This window comes from Alligator mississippiensis, chromosome 9, assembly GCF_030867095.1.
Source record: "Alligator mississippiensis isolate rAllMis1 chromosome 9, rAllMis1, whole genome shotgun sequence".
In the NCBI taxonomy this organism is placed as follows: domain Eukaryota; kingdom Metazoa; phylum Chordata; order Crocodylia; family Alligatoridae; genus Alligator; species Alligator mississippiensis.
Window position 1 is genome coordinate 67,160,437 of NC_081832.1, and position 21,899 is coordinate 67,182,335.

Sequence of the window (21,899 nt, forward strand, 5' to 3'; positions counted from 1 at the left end):
ATGATACTCTTTTTGTGCTCTCCTTGTTAAATTAGACACATGCCCTTCTGCACAGTGCCTTCTCCATCACTTATTCTTCATTCAGAAATCAGCAGTGGATAGAATTATGTCTGTGTTCTTAAGGAGCTGTGTTACTGATGCAGTGATCTTTAGTGCTTTTGTGCTCTGCAGGATTATCTTCCTTTACTGCACATGCACAATCAGTCCAAATTCAGAAACTCGTGGCAATTTGGGCTCTGTCTCCTCTGGAGTTTAAATCTTGTTAACAGATGTAGTTTTAGACAGCCTTTTAAATTGGCTTTGGCTAGCACAGTTTAAACATGAATTCAAAATAAGGTTATGCCTGGTCTGTGCTCTTCAGACAAACTAATTTAAACTAACTAATACAATTCATTATTCCTGGATAAATTGCTATATAAAGGTATATAAAGCACTAAATCATTTTTACAAACATCTCCCAAACATTCAGTTGCACAAGCTTTAGAAATATTTGGAGTCTTTGACTCAGACTCAAACACGCTTGTTTAGCAAGGGGTTGATTAAAATGGCTCTAAGCAGATTTGACTTGGTGCCATAGTCAGAAAACTTTTAACAATGCTCTACGCTAAAAGCAGTGCTACTCGATGAGTGCTGTGATGGTGGGAAGCTAGAATTCCCGGTATAGATAAGACTGAGTTGTTATATAGCAGGGGTTGTTTATAGAAAAAAAAAAAGAAAGATCAATAGCTACTCTTACCTCTCTATTTTTCCCCCATTAGCAATCACTAAATGAACGGCACAACCTCCTGTCTAGACAGCGGGAAGATGCAAAAGATCTGAAGGAAAACCTAGACCGTCGGGAAAGAGTGGTCTCTGGCATCCTTGCCAAATACCTGACAGACCAGCAACTCCAGGACTACAAGCACTTTGTCCAAGAGAAGACCTCCTTACTTATTGAACAGAAAGACCTTGAGGAACGAATTAAATTTCTTGAAGAGCAGTTAGAAAGCCTAGAGAAGAGCATCCCTCTCTAATCTTTGGCAACAGCTCACCCACTTTTAGGAAAGGAGGTTTGGAAAGCTGTATGCATTCACCATACTGTTGCTAAAACTCAGTTTGATGAACTCTTGCAATTCTTTTAGTGCCACAGTGTTGACAAGTGCTTAGATGATCTAAGCACATGCTGGAAGCATTTTTTTCTTTGGATAAACTGATTGACAAAATCTTAAAGCATGTAGCAGATTGCATCTTGAAAATGAGTGATGGGAGATGTCATCCCCATTAATACGGCATGGTTCCACCCCCCCCACCCTTGCCCATCTGTTTCCAAACTGACATCATCTCAATAAAAGAATCATAAAAATATTTTTCTCCTTGTGGGTGGGTTGAGTTTGTGAAATAAATGATGTGGGTGTTTGAATCTAAATTAAATAGAAATGAAACAACTCCATAGAGCAGTGCTAGGGGCCATTTAGTGAAAATCCTCCAATAATTCCACGATAGCTCTCCCCTCTTCACTCCTAAGAATGGCACATAATGAAGGAGTAGATTATCATGGGAATAACAATGACCTGTCTTTGTCAGCAGTTACTTCCACATCCAAGCATCTGACAGCTCTCTGGCCACAGAGTGTGATGGCTACTTGGCTAGTTCCTCTGAATCTGGGTGGAGCAGAAGGCTCACAAAGGCAGTAGGAGAGCTATGGCCATGGAGATTAACTTAATGGTGAAGTCTATTCAAATTAAGTTTGGCCATGATGGTAAGATCAAGAACTGCACCTACCCTATCCATTTGTAAACATCACACAGGTGACTGGTTTTTAAAATGACTGCATCAGGTTGCTTTTTTTTTTTTTAAGTTGAAACCTGTTGCCTAGCACTTACTATGGTTGAAAACTCACTGTGATGTAGTGTGAAGCATATCGTGGCTGGGGAGAGAAGTTGTTCCGTTTCAAGACCTCTTTGCAGACCATGAGGGAAACACTAGATTTAAACATGTAGGAGAAAAATTCCTTTGATGGTTCTGTTTCCAAATAACACCGCATATTGAAACAAATCAAATGATCTTGTTACCGTATTTAAATTGTTTAATTTTCTTTTTCTTGTGCAAATGTATTAAATGAGAAGAATGTGTGTATCAGCTGTATGTTCCTTGAATCTTGTTTGAGAAGTATGATAATGCGATTGGAGAGTCCTTGGCTTCTGGGCAGTAGAGGGGGGCAGGTCTTCATGATTCTGCACATGGCCAAAATACTAAGGGGACATCTTATGGCTTTGCTCAGGAATTAAGGCTACTGCGGCGAGAAGCAGCATTGAGGCCTGTCGTGGTGGATGGAGATGCCAGAGCCTGTGCTCACAGCACCTGACCTTGGCAGCAAACAAAACTCACTATCAACTTCCATTTTCTCTTTCAGTCAAACATGGTTTGTCTCTCAGAACCTTTCTATTTTTGCTCTCTGCTATTAAATACTTCATCCAGTTGTTGATGGAGGAGGGCTTTAGATGGCTGTACCTGAGTCTTGCCCATACTTTCTGTAGCTGCCACAGGAGACCATTAAAGAAGGGGTATAAAACACCCCCTCTGCCAATGGCCTGTTCAAGTTCCCACTCCTGAGTGGCTTGGATGCTTAGGTCTGAGCTTGAGATGTGTGTGCTGACCTCTGCATGTTAATGCATTATAGTGCCATCAAGCTCCTCCCAGCCACTCCCTTTTGTGATTTGACCAACTCCATCTGTGGCACTACTGGGGTCAGCTGCAGGACGTGGATATTCTGTTTTGTGGCACTTAGATAGGAAAGGACAGGGTACAATCTGGCGTTCCTCTTCCCTGGTCTTTTCTTTGTCAGTAAAGAAATAGTTCATTTTTATTTTTCATAAGTGATCCCACTAATAAAATCTCACCTCCTGGGTCATCTAGAAAGGACCACAAAATTATCCAGACTCGGATGCAAGATGAGTCACTGAAAAGACATTCTCTTAATGCTTTCTCATTATTTGTCAGTTTTTACATTGTCATATGGTAGGTTAAATGTGGAGGATGTCCGGTTACTTTGTATTCTGCTTGAAAATAAACCAAAGCCTTGTTTTAGATGCTGTCCCTGCACTGCTTTCAAACTTAGCTCTGTGGCGCAGCTGTTCGGCGTACATGAAACTCTTGCACGTTTTCTCACAGGGAATTACTTCTTTAGCTCAGTTGCACTAACAGCCAAAAAAACCAAGGCACATTAAACCCCTGAGAGGCAGTGTGAAGAGTCTTTACTGCTTTGAGAAGCTTGGCCTTCATTTCGAGTATCTGTGTTGTCCTGCATGCTGTGTACCTGTTGCTGCTTTGGGGATAAGGCATAGCCTTAGAGAGCAGGCCTGTGCAGGTAACTGATTTGTTTGACCTGGTGACTGAAACTAAAAGCAGGAAAATGATCAGGTTGAATAAAATATAGGACATAAAATGGTTTTGCAAACTTCAGAATGAACTGTGGGGGGGGGGGTTTCAATGGAAGGTCAAACCATCGTTCATTCTGTAAGTGTCAAATTAAGCATTTTTTATTATTTTGAACTTTTTTTTAGCTAAAATGATTTACTGAATTGAACCTGAATTCTAATAATTGCTCTCAAAATATTGGAACAAAACATTTGGTCCCACCTGAGCCATGAGCTGGTTTTACAGTATAACTATTTCTCTGTAAACAGCAATATAGCTCTGTCCTGCCAGAGCATCTGCAAGCAGGAGAGACCCAGGAAGAGGAAAGCGCAGTGAGGATGCCCCTCTGGGCCTTGTCCACATGAGTGTGGGCGTTTGTTTCCCTGGGGACAAGAAGCACTACTTGTCCTTGAGGAACGCCTGTGCCACGCGCCTTCTGGTGCATGGCTGGTTAATCAGGGTGGGATAGGGGAGTCTGAGGCCAGCACTGGGCTGGCCCCAGCAGCAGCCTTACCCAGGGTCCTGGGGGCCTCCTGGGGCTGCAGGAGTGGTGATCCTGCCACTTGGAGCCTGGCCAGCAGCCGGAGCATAGCTCCAGCCAGCCAGTCTCTGGTTTTATGTGGTGCACACTGCTGCCGCGTGCACTGCTCTGCTTTTTATTAGCATGGGGTTTTTCGACCCTGGGATCTCCCCTTGCCATGTTGCTACCTTGCAGCATGGAAAGCAGCTGGCTGTGCGGTATGTGCAACCACAGACATGTCTGTGGCGCCCCATGCCACACGGCCGTGCTTGTCTGGACACGGCTCTGGAGTTTATTTAGCCCAAGGGAGCTGGGGAGCCTCCCCCACAGAACAGATGAGAAGTTCAATGTACCCTTAAGATCTATATAAGTCTGGTATTAACCCGATAACATGCAGCTAAGGTGACTTTAAATGTCTCCACGCCTCAGTAAGAGGGATGCTCTTACTGCAGATGCTTAACACCACAAAGTTGAAGTCAGTAAAACAAACCTGTGTTTTTAAATTATAGGATCATAGGAAAGTAGGGCTGGAAGGGATCCTGTCTTGAGCAGGGGGTTGGACGAGATGACTTCATGTAGCCCAACCGGCTGCTCAAGGCAGGATCCTCCCTGACTAAACTATCCCAATCTACTCTTGAAATTTCCAAAGGATGGAGACGCTACAACTTCCCTAGGTAACTGCCAAACCACCCTCATAGTCAGAAAGTTTCTCCTAACCTCCTAACTTCCTCTGCTGCATCTTGAGGCCATTGCTCCTAGTTCTGTCCCCTGCAGCCACAGCAAAAAGTTTATCTCCATCTTGTCTGTAATCATCCTTCAGGTATTTGAAGACAGTTTTCAAATCCCCCCTCAGTCTTTTCTTCTCTACACTGAAGTTCTTTCAGCCTTTCCTCATAAATCATGTTTCCCAGGCCCCTAATCTTTTTTGTTATTCTGTACTGAATTATTTCCAATCTGTTCACATCCTTCAAGAGCAGGGGCCAAAACTGGACACAGTACTCCAGGTGAGGACACACCAGTGTTGAATAGAGCAGAAGAATCACGTTCCTTGACTAAATTCCAACAAATTCCAATTTTTCATTAAAAACACTTCTGCAGCTTGCCACACAGCTATTATATCATAAGGAACAGAGCAGGAAACTGAAACAAAACAAACTAGTTTAATCTCACTGTCCGACCTGGAGAACGTGCAGAACAAACAATAGGCGAATGTCAGAAATAAATAAATTACCTAGTCCCTGATTTTGCTTATATTTGCATGGATAAATGCATTGGGATTTTTTAAAATCAAGCACAGGCACGAACATTTCCAGTATCTTGAACTCAGTAATCTAAATTATTACATATAACCCACATTAGGAAACTTTTTAATACATTATGAAGTTGACAGGTAGCAATGCCACCGCGTGGGCAATCTCTCTAGGAGGGTCAAATGCACTGTCCCTTTCCTGGTTGAGGATGTCACTTTAAAACAAGGAAAAAATTACAAGGCATCCTTCTGGCATTTTGTGGGGGTATGCAGCTGGCTTGGATAGTTGGCAAGCAGCTTTGTCATGTTTAATATGTTGGTATTTGCATATAGTGCTCAACGGTCCTGTCATTACACAAAACAAACTGTTGCTAGGAAGAGCCATGAACGAGCAAAAATTACAACTGGGTTTAAACAAAATCTGTGTATGTGCAACTTCTGATATTGCCCAGCTCCCTTGTACTGTCTGTCTGGGTTTCAAGACTAGAGCAAAAGGGGGTTAGTGCTGCTGAAGTATGAAAACAAGGTCTAAGTGGACACGTGGAAACCCCTTCTCCTGTAGGTTTGTCAGTTGATTGGTTTTAGATGCTGAAGCTGATTGTGTTGTAGATGCTATCATTAGGCCAAGCAGGATAGTGGCTATAGTATAGTTCAGGAAGCACAAATGAGGTGTGGTCCTCCCTGAAATCCTGTTGGATGGGCTCCTGCTGTTTTAAAATCACAGTTTAGGGTTGCAAATACGGGCACTTGTGATCTCCTCTGAAGTGTCAGGGATTTGTGCTTCAAAAGGCCAGGAGCAGCCCCCACAATTTCTAGGGGTGTGCAAAGCGGGCCCTATTCGATTTGGATTTGCATTTGGTCTGAATCGGGGGCAGTGATTCGATTCGTTGATTCGGATCACTGTCCCTGTTTTGATTCAGCCGAATCTGAATCTGAAGATTCGGTGCTGATTCAGAGAATCCGTGATTCAGACGTAGACTCAGCTTTAAAAGTTTTTTCTACATACCTTGAGGTAGCAGGCGTGGCTCCTGATTGCTGTGGTGCTGGGGCACATGGAGCGTCCCACAGGAGTGCAGGGGGGACCTCCATGTGCTTGGCGGTGAACCTGAAAGTGGACCCGAAGTACTTCTGGTCCCCTTCTGGGTCTGCTGGGAACTGCCCTGGGGGGGGCCCTGCACCTCCCTGGCTCAGCGATCAGCTGCAGGGGGACCCTGGGTGCCCCCCACCCCTAGACCCAGGAGGCACCAGTCACCAAGCAGGGGGATGCGGGGGGCCCCCTGTGTGCTCCCTGGCAGACCCAGAAGTGGACCAGAAGTGCTTCTGGTCCACTTCTGGGTCTGCTGCTGAGAGCGCTGGGGAGCCCCCCATGCTCCTGTGGGATGCTCCATCCTCCCCAGCATCGCAGCACTCACAAGCCGCCTGTTACCTTGAGGTATGTAGAAAAAACTTTTAAAACTGTCTCTATGTCTGAATCTCTGAATCTTTCCAAACTCTCCAAATCGATTCAAAGGGTTCTGATTTGATTCGGAGAGATTAAAGGGTCCTTTGATTCAATTCAGAGTCGGAGATTCGGCCACCGGATCGGGCCAGATCTCTGCTGAATCGAATCAGGGACTGAAGCTTCACACAACCCTAATAATTTCAGCACTGGTGTGAGAACCTATTAGACTTCCATAAGCATGGCAGTCAGGTGCTAGAAATCACAATATTCTGCCTTTCATATAGAAAATAATGTAATGCCTCAGTATGCAGCCTCTGTGCTAGTTCAAACGCTCCCCCCAGAGGCAGCAATGTTACTTGACTTGCTAATCAGAGCTTTCTAATAGGCAGGCTGCATCCAGCCAAATGATTTTAGCTGTTTTGTCACGTCTCCAATATGGAGTTTCAGAGCTAGGGCTGCTGCAGCCCCCCTACCCAGTGACACCCAGGCAAATACTGCAGAAGTGTTTGTAGGTTCCCAGAGAACAGCTAAAAGGGCACAGAGGAAAGGATCCATGCCCAGGAATGCATGGATGAAGGAGCAGCTACTGCACAGGGAAGGTCATAGGGCTCTGTATCAGTGTATGGCGGAGGGAGGGGGGCTGGTTTCTTGTTGGTTGCCCATCTGAACAATGCTGTAGCCCCACCTTGCAGTAGCAGTGCTCCCCTAAAGCATCTAGAGTTCTAGTTGGTGCTTGGAAAATCCCAGAAAAAGGGAAACATTGAAAACAAAGGGCTCACTTGCAGAAGAGATGGAAAAGCCTGGTCTGTTTGTTCCTTTTTCCACTGACACAGGGTAGCCCTTGGCTTCTCCCTGGTTCATGTGCATGATTGCATGCAGTACAAGCTGTCTGTTGACACACAAAAAAAATCTTTGCTGGGGAAATTTGATTCTCTGCCATTTCTATTTGCTTCGGTCTGGCCCTGCATTTCAGAAAGACTGGAGCTGGAAGCAGCAATGTTAGTTTGCTGCTTCTCTATTACAACACTTACACAGTAGATGCTGAGCGTCAGGGCTGGACATAGGCATGGGCAAACAGGGCAGTCTCCTGGGGCCCAGACAGAAAGGGGGCCTGAAAATGGTAATTTTTTTCCATTGTCCGATTATTATCATCATTATCTCTGGCAAAGGGGGGCCTGATACTAAAAATTCACCCAGGGCCACCAGCAGTCTAGGTAAAGTGCTGCTGAATGCAGCCCTGATACTGTGAGCCACTACATAAATGGGGGATTTACCTACTGCGTGTATAGTCAAAGCTCTATGTAAAGCATCTCCCACATGTTCTTGTGGTATAGCCATCCATCTGTAACCTGCACTTGGGCAGGCTGCCAGCAGTCACTTCACATGCCCTTTTCCTTTTCAGCAAGGACAGTGACTTCCTGGCAGTTGGGCATTTGATTAGGAAATTCCTCGTGCTTCTGATATTCAACCCTACTTGTTCAAGGCCCTGGAAAATTACTGGGAAGCAGAGCATTGGCACTTCACTAGGGCTAGACCTGCCAGGCCACTTCCAATGCAAACAGAAAGTTAGATAAGGAAAATAGAATCAATCTATGGCTGGAATAACCCCCTACTTGAGCCAAGCACTTTAGCACTTACCCACTGCAGAGCATGCACAATGGCAGAAAACTCATACTAGCTGAAGCCAGGAACTCATCACTTTGCTCATCTGCACTGACTTCTCACCATGCTCAAACTGAAGTGCAGCCTCACTCCACCGCTTAACAAGGACTGACAGCACGAACCTGTAGTACGGGGGTTCTCAACCTTGTTAGACTCAAGGCACCCCTCAGAAAATACCAGCTTTTAGCATCCGTTCATTTTTTTACTTCAGAAAAATACAAGGACCATTCTTCTGCTGCAAAGAACTCCAAAAGCCCTCAACAGGGCAGAATGGTTTTGACAGTGTAGATTTCTATTTGAAATCTCTGGGTTTATCCTGTGAATCATGTTTGCACACCTAACAGTGCTAACAGTGTGAAGCACCCTATGGCACCCTTGAAAGAATCTCAAGATACGCCGGGTGCTGCAACACCCTGGTTGAGAATCTCTGCTGGAGGAGGTTCTTGCGTTAGGAAGATTTCATTGGTGCATAAAATGAACAGTTAAATAGGTCGAGTCACAGTATGCAGGGACTAATTGCAACTAAACCAAGTGAAATACAAGTTATTGGTTGCACGGGTGGGGGAAGGACAAGCCAGGGCTGCCATAATGTTAGAGAAAAGAAGACGACGGGGCAGGAGTGGTTCCATAGGCTAAGTACAGACAGTCAAAAAGCCCAAAGCTGAATCCGTTCAGTCTTTGCAGGTTAGTCTAAGCTGCAGAAATTAAACTGACTAACAAGTGAACAGATATTTACTTTTTGCGACCACATTCCTGCAGTGACTCAGGCCAGGCACTAGGGGTGGTAGAGCACAGCTCTCTGGCATAGCCAGCATGGGCTGTGTTTGCTTCCTCTTCCTGCTGCCCCTGAGGTCTCTGGGATTTGCAGTCCAGAATCATAGCAACAGGACTCTGCAGGGTTGCTCATCACTTCCTCTTCTTGCTTCCAGGTGTCTCTGGGATTTGTAGTCCCCAGTCACAGCCAACAGTAGGTTGGCTGTGACTGGGCAGCTCTGTACTGAGGGGAAAGGGGGTTTCAGCCCCCCTCCCCCACAACCCAGGCCCCAGCTGAGGTTTGCTGGGGTGAATCCCTGCCTTCCCCGCCCTACCCCACCCAGCCCTTCTCTGCTGGAGCAAATAACCCAGCCCAGCCTGGGCTGGAAAGCATGCTGGGATGCTGGGGAACTATGCTTTAACTCGAACCCGGTAGCAGTCTGGGACAGAAGTTTCATAAACCAGTTTGACCCAAATCAGTTAAGTCTGAGACTACATTCAACCAGGTTTATCTTAAACCAGTTCTGGCCATTTTGAAACAGGTTGCACTGAACTTCTGTTCTGTTTCTGGTGTAAACCAGTTTATGATCACTTAAACCAGTTTATATGTAATTTCTGTCCTTAGCCTTAGAGACTAACTTGTGTGGTAAGGAAGGGCAATATGGTAGTGGGAAGTTTAGGTCCCCAGACACAAAAAGTCTGTGAGAAGAGATGAGACAGCACATGCTCTATTAAGCAGAGGCACCTGGAACTGATTTCTGAATAAAGAGGATCCCTTTCAATCATCTTAGGCCCAACTTGATTCCTGAACGCCCCCCACAGAAGGAGGAGAGCGAGTGACCACTGCAGAAGAGAACATACATCCCTAGTGTACCCCTAGCAATAAGAGTTGAAATGGTACTCATGCCATGGGAATACATGCTGGAATTTAGAGCACACGCTGAAATGCATGAGACATTTTACATTGACTTTGGCAGGTGCTGTCAGACCTTTGTGCATGGAGGTTGCACTGACACCCTTCGACTGGGCTCTGTGCCGAGGCAGGGTTCTTTCCATCTGGACCTGATGGCAGGTTCAAGAGTCAGTTTGACTGTGCCCATGATCTGCAATGGGTCTTGTAGATGCTGGTGAGAACTGCATCTAATAAACCTAACAGCCCTCAGCTTTAAAGGCTCAGCACTCTGAACGTAAGAGTCCCACACTGCAAAACTAGTTTCCAGTGCCCAGAAAGGAGCCCGTGTATTTGCTAAAGGCTGGTCAGGCAATTTCTTGGACTTGTACCAGTGGCAGCACAAAACTAACTCAAAGAGCAACAGGTTCACTGCATGGTTTAACCTTGAATGCATCTGATTGTCTGTTGTAACAGAGACATCTAAAATGTCACAAGGCCTCTGATGCTGAGTCATCTCATTGCTAAAATCACTGCACTAAAGTACTGATTGAACGGATAGCTTTGCTGTAGAGAACAACAGGGCTCCTCTTTAAAAACGTATCAGTGTGAGGGTTTCTGTCTATTAAGCTTCCTGGAAGGGCCCTATTGATAACCTAAGCTGCCCCATGGAAGACGCCACTTTGGAGAGGACTGTAGAGACCTCTGTTCCTGTTGCTGCTGTCCTCTGGTGCAGCTAAGGAACAGCACGAGCATTTGTTTCAGTAGCTCCAGTGAAGTAGCTCCCTCCTGATTCTGAGGTGCGTGCCCTTTGATGATCAAGATATAAGAGATGGGAGACGAGTGGTGACCAAATGTCCATGTCCTTGTCCTTATCAGGCAAAAGAATATTCTATCTAGTGATTGATAATGCCCTGTCCCTCTGCTATTTAAAGACTGACCTGGTCAGTAGCTCCTCATACTACGTACCAAGAGATGGGGGAAAGCTGCCTGTAGAAAAGTGACAGCTTCCCCTACTCCATCCCCAAGAGGCTTGATAACTACCTAGCTGGGGTCACATGAGCTTAAATTTACCAGGGGTCATATGAGCCCAGTATTCATTCCTGCCTAGGGCAGGGGGTCGGACTTGATGATCTGCTCAGGTCCCCTCTGACCCTACGTCTATGAACCTATGAGCCCCAACATGCATGGACACAAACACAAACGTGCGCGCACCCACTGTACTGTAATGGCCTTGGAAATGTTCATACACTGCTGTATTTCTGCTTTGCTATTGAAGAAGGAAGTGTCAGTGTTACGGCCATGCTGAGACCATCTGCTTCACTAAGGAGAGCTAGGTCAATAGCTGTGTCACAGGGGGACTTATAGCATGCCATATAATGCACACATGGAGCACATTACACACAAGACTGTTCTCTTGAACTCGGCAGGACCCCAAATGTCTAGGTATTTCTGACTCGGGTTCATATGATCCCCTCCTCCCTCTCCTGCTCCTTGGGGAAAAATATCAAGGGGCAAAATATCATGAAGTCTGGTTTCCTCATGGCGTTTCCACTGGTCAGGACCTGGAAAGCCTCCTGCGACTCTGGCCCCTAAATGATATCTCTTGATATGTGCAACAGCTTCAGCAAAATGCAAGCAGAAGCACACAAATGCACATAAGCCAGTCATGGAGTAAAAGCCCAGTCCTGTGAGATGCTGACTCCTCTTTCAAGGTGCTGAGCCCTTTCATCTTCCATTGAAGTTGATGCAAACTGATGTCACTCAGCTCCCCTCAGGAGTGGGCCTTAAGAGACAGTCCTGATAGGGAGTCTGAGCACTGCAAAAGCATAGATCCTTGGTTCCTGGAGCAGCTGAACTGGGATGCTTGGGGCCCAGCGCTGACTCTACCCATGTTGTAGTTCAGCCTGGTGCTCAAGTCCTTTACATGCTGATTTACAGAAATCATTTACCACAGCAAAGCTGAATTAATTCTGTACAAGCACTGCATTCCTGAATGTATTACAGCTAGATTTTCAGTGAGTCCAGGGACTTCGATTTTAATAGCAAGAAAAAAGGAGAGGAGAAAAACAGACGGTAAGGGAAGAGAATATTGAGCCTCCAGGAAGTGGCGGTTTTGGTTTTGGTTTTGAAAAGTCAGAAACCCTAACAAAGAAAAATCTTAGCGCCCCCCCCACCATACGAGACTTTCCCAGGCAGGAATGCTGATGATTTCTGGCATTATCTAAATATTGCAGGTACACAAAAGGACTTATGTACACTGGTGGTGGTGAATCTACTTTGCCTGGCTCAAGGGACACCTTACTATTCAGTGTTTTAATTGCTATGATGAGGAAATGTTCCCTTTCAATACAGTCTCAAGGCTTTGGGAAATCAAGTCCTGCCTATAAATCAAGTACAGCATGGACAAAGATGCTTTCCCTCACCTCATACCTTTGCCAAAATGCCTCCAAACCATGACTGTAAAGAAGCTAAAACCTTCAAAAGGCTCCTACCAAGCAGCATCTACTAAGAATCAACCCACCAATTAGTGTGGCTACGGTCTGTCTCTGGCACAAACAGTAATTTCACTTTTATGTTCTGAGCTCAATATTATTAGTGACTCAGGCCCTTTAAAGTTGTGCTTTGCTTTAAACTTGATAAGGCAGAGATAATACCAGCTCTTAGATGTGGCTGTCCTTCAAGTCCTGTGAAAGAAAGGATATTGTGGGAGCCAATTTAAACAGGATGAAGAGAGTATGGTGAAAAATATTAAATAAATTCCAGTGGGGTGAAGTCACTTCAAAGCACCCTTATAAAACTGCTTGGCAACTCTTTTGTGAACCAAAAAGAGAGGAAACTAGATAGGCAGACCATAGACAGATTCTAATCTCCTGCTGACAGCTGCATGCCCACCGCCTGAGTACCCACGAACTGAAGCAAGTTGAATCCTGGAAGTGTTCCCGCAGTGGGAGGAATTGGGCAGGAGTGGCGCTTTGTTGGTTTTGGTTTCAGGTTGGGAACTTGGGAGACGGCAGGTCCATTCCATGCTTTGCCACTGACTTCCTGTGTCTTTGTGGGCTTGTCTCTTAGCCCGGAGTCACACTCAGAAATGGGACTGACAGCTGGTGCAGTAAGTTACACCTTAATACGGCTGTGCCAGCACAGCAGGGTAGATGTTACACTGACAGAGAAGTCTTTTTCCATTTGGGGAACTGGTATGAGGACTTTTACTGATCTAAGCCATGTGGCCACTTGAAGGACAGCTGTACCTGTATAGCTGCCCCAGCAAACCCTCCCTAGTCCGGACAAAGCCTGGGTAAAATGAGGACAGTAGCCCTGCTCTACCTCACAGGGATGTACTGAGGATAAATGTATTTGATTGTGAGATGCTGTAGTACCGGGGTTGTCAACCAGGGGTACGTGTACCCCTGGGGGTACTTGGGAAGGCCCCAGGGAGTATGCGGCAGCAGCATGGAGAAGCAGGGCACTCCCAGTTTCGCTGGCAGCACTTCCAGTTTTGCCACCGGTGCCTCTGGATTCACTGCTGCTGCCCATGGGGGGAACACCCCCACCCCACTCGGGAACTCCCTGCTGTTCGACTGGACACCGGGGGTACACCAACCAAAAAAGGTTGAAAACCCCTGCTTTAGTACTACAGCAGTGGGCACCCTGCGTATGTCTAAGCTGGACTGAATTAACCCCTAAAGTAACTTCCCCACTGGGTTATGAGTATGACTAATATTAAAAGAAAGTGCTTGTCTGCTTTCTACTGGTCCTTGTTCACATAGTTGGACTCCTCAAGGATGGAGGATAATTGCACTGCGAGGCTGGGTCTGCCCAGCAAAGTCTTGCCAGTCTGGCTGTTGGTTAGCACTGTGAGCTGTGATGCGACTGTAAGAACAAAATCCCTGTGCTAGGCACAGGTGTTTGCTGGGATATTTTGTTTCCTTCACCCAATCAGTGTAAGCAATATTGGCAAGAAGGCCTGTTGTTTGCTGGCGTCAACTGCATTTTCTCCAGGCAGGGTATGCTGGTCGGGCTTCCTGCCTTCAGGTCCTGTTCTGTTGCTGCCTGCTGGGTTGAGGAGCCCTCCATCACCAGATTTCAGCTCCCCATACAAGTACTGAGAAGACTTTGATGATGTCACCCCTTGACCTGCAAACCTGTAACGGAGACGTATTGTTTGGTGATCAGATTGAAGGTGCTAGTTCTGACCTATAAAGCCCTGAATGGATGGGACTTCACTCCCTGGCCCTCAGTAGGAAGAAAAAAATCTCAGATTTAAATGAGGGCCAGGCTGATAAAGTATCAACACGAAATACACTTAAATGTTGAAGCGCCAAGGCAGGTGAATTGTTCTTCGAAGTTTAATTTCATCGGTGTTTCTTTCCACCAAAGCCTTGGTCTTAAAGCTATGTTTCCATACAGTACAAGAAACCAGCATGTGTTGGATAGTGCATATATCCATCTTGGAATACTTGCATTTTTAACTTCACATTTTTTAGTTCTGTCTCTTGTAAACCAAGGTTGGGAATATCCCAGCTTTCAGGACTGTCTGGAGTGAGACGTTGTGATGATTCCTCATGCATCTTGCTTCTTGTTGTGTCATTTACACCCGTGCCAGGTGAGAACAAAATGAGAATAAAACACTGGGTGTGAATCTCTCCCTGGCCCCTTGATGCTGCTCCAGTAGAGGGTAGGAAACATGCAAGAGTGGCAACAGATGGAGCATGAACGTCTCGCACTGCATGCACAGCCCGCTGTACTCCGCCTTCGGCTGTACTCAGTGTCAGTGCAGGGGAAGCATTGGGGTGGGCCAGAGGGGTGAAGAAACAAAGTTGGGGAAGATGGGCCTACCTCTAATGATACTGCAGAGATGCCGGGGCTGAAGCAGAGGGAACCAAGCGAGACGGGGGCTGTAGAGCCCTTTTGAAAATGTTTAATGGCTCCGGGCTCACTCTGCCCTTGTGCCCAGGGCCAGGCAGGCCATAAAGAGAGACGGGGAGGAGGACCGCAGGTCCACCTGACGTTCTGGAAGACTGTGAATTGGTCAGGACTCCAAAAAATCACGTCCTTCCCTCAGCTTTGGGTACCAAAGTACCCCCACTCTCCCTAGCCAGGATCCTCTCCAAGCCAGTCAATGATACTGAGGTGGAGGGGACATCACCTTTGAAGAATATGTAGCTTTAGCTCCCTTTGCCAGTGGTGAATAAAACCCTGGCACTGTATGTTAGCATGGTCTATTTTTGCAACGACTATGAAAACACTGGTTAACAGGCTTGTGGCCAGCAGTACTCAAGAGCTGAGGGTTAGGAGATTTTTGTACTTAATATTAATGAACTAAATGCTAGGAAGTGAATTGCTCAAGCATGTTCCTCACTATAATAGTAACTATGCCCTTGGTCTGTTTTCCCCCCTTACAGACCCATCGTTTGTGCCTGTTGCGTATGTGCCAAATGCAGGTTAATAACCTCTTTATGTAGAGGTTTCTTCATTAGAACAAATCACTGGAAATATCAGTAATTGTCCTGGTGCCATTTTATTTTGATTGCTATGTAAACTGGGAGGCAAATGTGGGTCATGTTGCAGCAGTGTGCAGGGGAGAAGACGAGGAGGAGACTTTCTCGGTGAGTTATATTTGCACTTTGCTTAATTTCAAAGTGGTTGTGAAAGAGTGTGGTTGGGGACATGCTTAGTATTTTGCCCTCCTGATAACACTTTACCGAACCCTGGTGCCTCTGCGAGACCAGGCTTAGCCTGCGTGCTGCCATTTCCTCATCCGTAAAAGAGGATGAGGCAGCATCTTCAAAAATATCCGGGCTTTCTGGGTTCCTATCTGCTGTGGGTATTCAGCAGCTCTCCAAATCTGGCTGTGTGAGAGATACAGTAGGCTTCTTAAAAAAAAAAATACTGAGACCTTTAAAACAATGCTTAGCTGACTGTAGCTTTGCTGCTGGCCACGGAAGATGGCATGAGAGTCTATTCACAAGACCATGTTTTCTCATGTATTTAAAAGCCTGAAGGTAAAATCTTCTTAACAGTGGTTCTTTTCCAAGGCAGGGTGGCAGATCCCAAGATTTTTCATGGAACGGGCCAGGCCTTGAAAGGGATGTTCAGGATCCCACAAAACTATTATCTGGAGCTGACCACGGGAGCATGATGCTGTGTTGTGAACAAATAAGCATGTCTCTCAGAACCAAGTCCAGCCTTTCTTGTGCACGCTCTCATCAGGGACTGTTGGCTGGAGCTGTGCATCTGCAGGCCTCGTTGCAGCTGTTAGACTTACTGGCCCTTAGTGCAATTCAGCTAAAGCACAATCTGTTTTCATGTAACCTGGTCTGGGTGTTTCAAAATGTTAAGGAGGCTTTGCAGACTATGGGGGAATCAACTTGATACGCCTACGTATCTTTAAAATGTTGCTCTAAATTCCATTATATAAGACTATGATTAAATATATAAGCGTATAATACCAGTACCTCAGTGTTACATGGTGGTTTCATAAGTAGATCTTAAAGCACTTTACAGAAATCAGTATAATTATTTCTTATCTACGGAGAGAGAAGCGGAGATGTCATCCAAAATGCTAGTGGCCAAGGCATACAACCTAGATCTCTTGAGCCCCAGCTCAGACGGAGAACTGGATACAAAGCAGTAAACAGTTAAACCATTTCCCATGCAAAATATCTATTGTATTAAAGCATCATGGGCCGCTTTGTTGCAGTTGCTCATTCATACAAAACTTACTATTGAGTTCAGTGGGAATTTTGCCTAATTAAGGTTTGTTGATTTGACCCGCAAGTAATGAGATATAAAGGGGATCTGTTATACTGCAGAATCCATCTGCTGCCAAGAATGGTGTCTCTGATTTGGCTGGGATTTCAATCCTGTGTCTTCTTCACAACACAAACCGGAACACACAAAAAAAGAAACACAGAAAAAGGAAGATGCTGGTTTTGATTCAACTTATGATTGAATTCCCTCCCAGAACAATGGGTTCATTCTTAGTATCTCTGGGTATCTCTCAGCATCTAGAAAGGCAGACAGCAGTGGGAAATAGCCTGTATAAATAACACGTTTCTTAATCTGTCCACTAAGAGATGAAGTGAGTCACTGTAAGTGAACCTGTTGATGGGCAGCCTCACCTCTCTAGTGTATATAAACTGTGAACTCTGCATTGTTTGCTTTGCAAGGTCTCTAACATACCTCAGAGCACGGTCCCAATGATTCATAGTAAAGATGTACTGGTTTTGTCTTCCCTGCAATTTCTTTTAATGCAATATTTACCTCTGTTAGCCCGATCAAAATAAAAAGTGCCTCCGCTGGATTTTACATCGAAAGCTGTGTTGATGTGAAAATACACGTTTTTTCTGCGGTAAAGATAGTCGTGCTGTATTGTACTAAGAAACGCCTACTGTATGCATGCCTTTTTCCCCCTGCAGAACATTTAAGTAGTTTCTCAAAAATAGTACTGAAGATTCAGACCTACATTATGAATATGTATTGCGAGTATATCCATATTTGATGAACAAGCCTCAGGATGAGAGGAGGCTGAGTCATGCTGGATACTGTTCTCAGGAACATAGCAGCGCAGCGTATTTACTAGCTGAAGTGCCCTCACTTTGCTCAAGCTTTGTAATGTGCGTCTACCCATTAGGGCTGATAGAACAGAACAAAACCTTCACTGTCAAGAGATCCACAAATACATCTTCGGGAAGAGATCCTGTCGAGCTTTTTTATAATTGCATTGGGCTTTTCTTCTGCTGCACTGAGAGGATTTGATCTGCCTTTGCACTGTGCCAAGGTTAGCACCTGCCACATCAGTTGATGCTCACGATCACGAGCAACGAGGCAAGCTTTTTTTCCCCTTACCTTACCAGCTCTAAATTTAGAAATAGTGAAGCACTTTCTCATTACCATTTCATAGATTTCTAGGGTCAGAAGGGAATTCAGTAGATCATCGAGTCTGACCCCCTGCCCTGGGCAGGAAGGAGCGCTGGGCTCAAACAACCCCAGCCAGGCGTTTGTCCAATCTCCTCTTAAAGACCTGTCTCCTGTTAAACACCTCCCAATTAATTTCCTTGCCCATATCAGTTCAGCATGGAACTGGGGCCCATCCACAACAAACCATCCGAGAAGCAGGGTCAAACCCATCCCTGAAATCAACTTACGATGGGGATAAGCATAGCCTGCGGTGTGTTTTACACGGGAAACAAAAGGAGATATGAAAAGGGGGAGGGCGAGTCCCCTTTCCACCTGCATAGCAGTGCAGCATACTCACCGGACTATTTCAAAGAAGCCTGTTCTGCAGCCAGAACGAGGAAGCATCAGGTTTAAATTGAGGCTGAACCCAAAACATTCCAAAACCACCAGCCTAAAAAGAATTTCAAAGCAGGGAGATAACGTTTCACTGCAGAAACCTGAACATCTAAAGGGGATTTATCAAGCAGAACAGATGCAGCATAACTACTGCCTTTGTCCTCTGTACCTGAATCAGCTGGTGGCTTTTTAAAGATGGGAGCTGTTTAAAGAGAAAAAGTATTCTGGTCCTAGCAGACTGGCCACAGGAGTCAGCAGACGTGGATTCTGCTTCCCAGCGTGGCCACTCATGCTGCCTTGCACTGGGCCATCTCCTCGCTGGTATAATTCAGCAGCGTTCCAGCAAGGTCAAGGCTGAGCCACGCAGCCTTCTCTACCGAGCATGGGATACATTTACCTACTTGAGCAAAGAGCGCTGAGACCTTATGAGGAAACAGCACCATGCAAATGCATCAGCTGAACAGAAAGGAGCTCCCAAGAAGCCTGATGGCTCCTCTAGGTTTACAATACACAATGCAACCCGGTCAGACCGCATGCTTCTGCACAAAGAACCAGTCAGACTAAGGAATTTGACTGCGGTTTGTTGTACTTTTGATCAAAATAAATACATCAATGTATTGAGAAATATATGGCAATCGATGCAGAAGTCACATGCTCTTTGGAACTATGTGCAGCGCTGTCTGAACAGACAGACAGAAAGAGGAAAGGGAAAACCAAGCGTTAGGTCAGTGATTCACATTGTCCAGATACAGGTTGCTTTCACAGTGGCCATGCAGGCAGTCTGCTAGGAAACACCAAGCACAGCATTCAACCCTGATTTTATAACTCCTGCTTGTAAATACGTCAAAACACAAAACTTAAGGTAAATGGGACAAACAATGAACATCGCTGACTAAACTTTTTCTTTTCCCGTTGGCTATCCACATTATAAACAGCTGCTCTCTCAGAAAAGTCCCCCTACGCCTGTACGTTTTTAACTTTAACAAAAGCATTTAGGAAGTTTTGCGTCTGGCTCTCTTGCACACGAATGCATCGTTCCTTAGTTCAAAAGTTCACAGTAATATCAAGATAGGTGGCAGGTCCCGTTTGCTCAGAAATACCGACGCGAACAGTGCCAATCTAGCGTTTAAACCGAGGTAGACAGGTTATATATAGTGTTTTGGTAGGCTAAGGCTGCATTCACCACTTCCAAACCGGTTTTTCCATTTGACGTATAATGAAATCATTTGGACAACAACCAGGACAGTCTGGACTTCCTACCAGAGAGTTATTTTTTGGGGGGGTTTTTGGTAAAAAAAAAGTGAGCATGTTAAATATAGAGAGAATATGGGGGTATTTTCCTTAAAAACAGAGGTTTCTCTTCATGATCCGTTACCAAAATAGCTGGAAAGCTCATAAAAAAGAGAAAGAAAGCGGCTCTCTTTGCTTTCCCCCCGGTTTGAAACCCGCTGTATAAAAGCCGTCTGCCAGCAGCCGGCGGCCAGCGCGCGGCTCCGCGTGTGAAGGACTCCGGCAGCAGCCCCCGGCTCCTCGTCCGCGCCGGGCTCCTCGGGGCGGGCGCGCTAGTGGCCGAAGAAGAGCTCGGACACGGGCCGGCGCCGCGTCGCCGCCGCCGCCGCCTCCTCGCGCTCCCCGCCGGCGTCCAGGGAGGAGCAGGACGGCAGCGCCCCGCGGCTCTTGCCCTTCTTGGCGGCGCTGGGCGCCGGGCGGGCGCTGCGGAGCCCGCGGGCCAGGTCGGCGAAGGCGGCGTCGTCGGACAGCACGCCGAGCGCCAGGAAGGTGGTGGCGGAGCCCAGGACGGAGGCGGCGAGCGGCGCGGGGGCGGGGGCGGGCGGGCGCGCCGCGGGGTCGGCCAGCAGCAGGCGCAGGGCGAGCGGGGCGCCGGGCCGCAGGTAGTGGTGCGGCTGGCGGCCGCTGTGGTCGCGCAGGTGCACGCGGGCGCGGTGCGTGCGGACCAGCGCGGCGGCCAGCTCGTGGCGGCCGTGCAGCGCGGCGATGTGCAGCGGCGTGTAGCCGCCGTGCGAGCGGGCGTCCACGGCCGCGGCCCCGCCGGCCAGCAGCCGCGCCGCCATGTCGCAGTCGCCTGTCTTGGCGGCCCAGTGCAGCGCCGTGAAGCCCGACATGAAGTCCCGCTGCGCCGCCAGCCCGGCCCGCGACAGCAGCAACCCGTGCAGCCGCGCGCTCCAGCGCCCCGCCGCCGCCCGCACCAGCCACTCGTGCTCCGCCGGCTCCAGCGGCACCGCCGCGCCCCGCGACCCCGCCGCCGCCGCAGCCTCCGCCGCCGCAGCCTCCGCCGCCGCCGCCGCCACGCCGGGCAGCGCGCGCCGCGCGGGGCGCTCCGCGCTCATCCCGCCGCCGCCGCCGCCGCCGCCGCAGGGTCTGCCGCCGTGCGCCCCCTCGGCGGGGAGGAGCCGCGCTGTGCCCGCCCCGGCAACACCTACCTCCGAGGGGCCGCGGCGGCTCTCACCGGGGCCCCCGCCCTGCCCTCCTGTTTAAAAAAAAGACATGTTCCGTGTTCCAGCCAGAGCCGGGGCTCATAAGCAGCCCCACCACCGGCAAACATCCCCCATCCGCACCTGGGGTTTCTGGTATTTCCAAGGTTTTTGGGTGGGCATCCTATGTGCAGACTTGTGCAGTCTGGAGACTTGTGGCTCAGATGCCCTGAGTTTCACCTGCCCTCAGCTATGTGGCTGCAGGAGCAAGCTGGGGGGGAGCCTCATAGCTGGTAGGGTCAGAAGGGACCTGAGCAGATCATCAAGTCCGACCCCCTGCCATGGCAGGAAAGAGCACTGGGGTCAAACAACCCCAGCAAGGTGTTCATTCAGCCTCCTTTTAAAGACCCCCAGGGTAGGAGCCAGCACCACTTCTCTTGGAAGTTGGTTCCAGATCCTAGCCGCCCTGACCATGAAGTATCGCCGCCTGATGTCTAGCCTGAATCTACCCTCTGCCAGCTTGTGACCGCTATTTCTAGTCACTCCTGGTAGTGCTCGGGGGAACAGGGACTCCCCCAATGCCTGCTGGTCCCCTCCGGCTAGTTTGTAACAGGCCACTAGATCCCCCCTCAGCCTTCTCTTGTGGAGGCTGAACAGGTTCAGGTCCCGTAGCCTCTCCTTGTAGGGCCTGCCCTGCTGGCTCCTGATCATGCGGGTGGCCTCCTCTGGACCCTCTCCATGCTGTCCACATCCCTCCTGAAGTGCGGCCCCCAGAACTGGACACAGTACTCCACCTGCGGCCTGATCAGTGTCGCACAGAGGGGGAGGATCACCTCCTTGGACCTGCTCGAGATGCATCTGTGTATGCGTGACAAGGTACGGTTGGCTTTCCTGACCGCGTCCCCACACTGTCGGCCCATGTTCATTTTGGCATCAATAATGACTCCAAGATCCTTTTCTGCCTCTGCACTGAGGAGAAGGGAGTTCCCCAGCCTGTAGGTGTGCTGCTGGTTCTTCCTCCCCAGGTGCAGCACCCGGCACTTGCCAGTGTTGAAACCCATCCTGTTCTCATCTGCCCACCCCTGTAACCTGTCCAGATCCGATTGCAGCCTATTCCTCCCTTCTAGCATGCCCACTTCTCCTCACAACTTAGTGTCATCTACGAATTTGAACAGGGTGCTTTTCACCCCCTTGTCCAAGTCGCCAATGAAGATGTTGAACAGCGCGGGTCCGAGGACCAAGCCCTGGGGGACCCCACT

At 47.8% G+C, this 21,899-nt stretch overlaps 2 protein-coding genes across 5 annotated transcripts in view; one reads left to right on the forward strand and one right to left on the reverse strand.

The window, feature by feature from the left end:
• The window catches only part of SHROOM1 (shroom family member 1), an 86,343-nt gene extending 83,277 nt beyond the window's left edge, over nucleotides 1–3,066 (forward strand). For all 4 annotated transcript variants that reach the window (XM_019478564.2, XM_019478565.2, XM_019478562.2 and 1 more), the window contains one exon: nucleotides 759–3,066. In XM_019478564.2, coding sequence (XP_019334109.1) covers nucleotides 759–1,013 — 255 coding nt within the window. In that variant the 3' untranslated portion in view covers nucleotides 1,014–3,066. The remainder of the gene's footprint in view (nucleotides 1–758) is intronic.
• Nucleotides 3,067–18,776: 15,710 nt separating this feature from the next.
• Nucleotides 18,777–20,556, reverse strand: SOWAHA (sosondowah ankyrin repeat domain family member A). Its single transcript, XM_059733421.1, has one exon. It carries the CDS (start codon nucleotides 20,554–20,556, stop codon nucleotides 19,771–19,773), a length of 786 nt encoding a protein of 261 aa, XP_059589404.1. The 3' UTR covers nucleotides 18,777–19,770.
• Nucleotides 20,557–21,899: the final 1,343 nt, after the last annotated feature.

What these genes read in the sequence shown, in the direction of transcription:
- SOWAHA (XM_059733421.1), bottom strand. Translation starts at nt 20,556, where the DNA reads ATGAGCGCGGAGCGCCCCGCGCGGCGCGCGCTGCCCGGCGTGGCGGCG.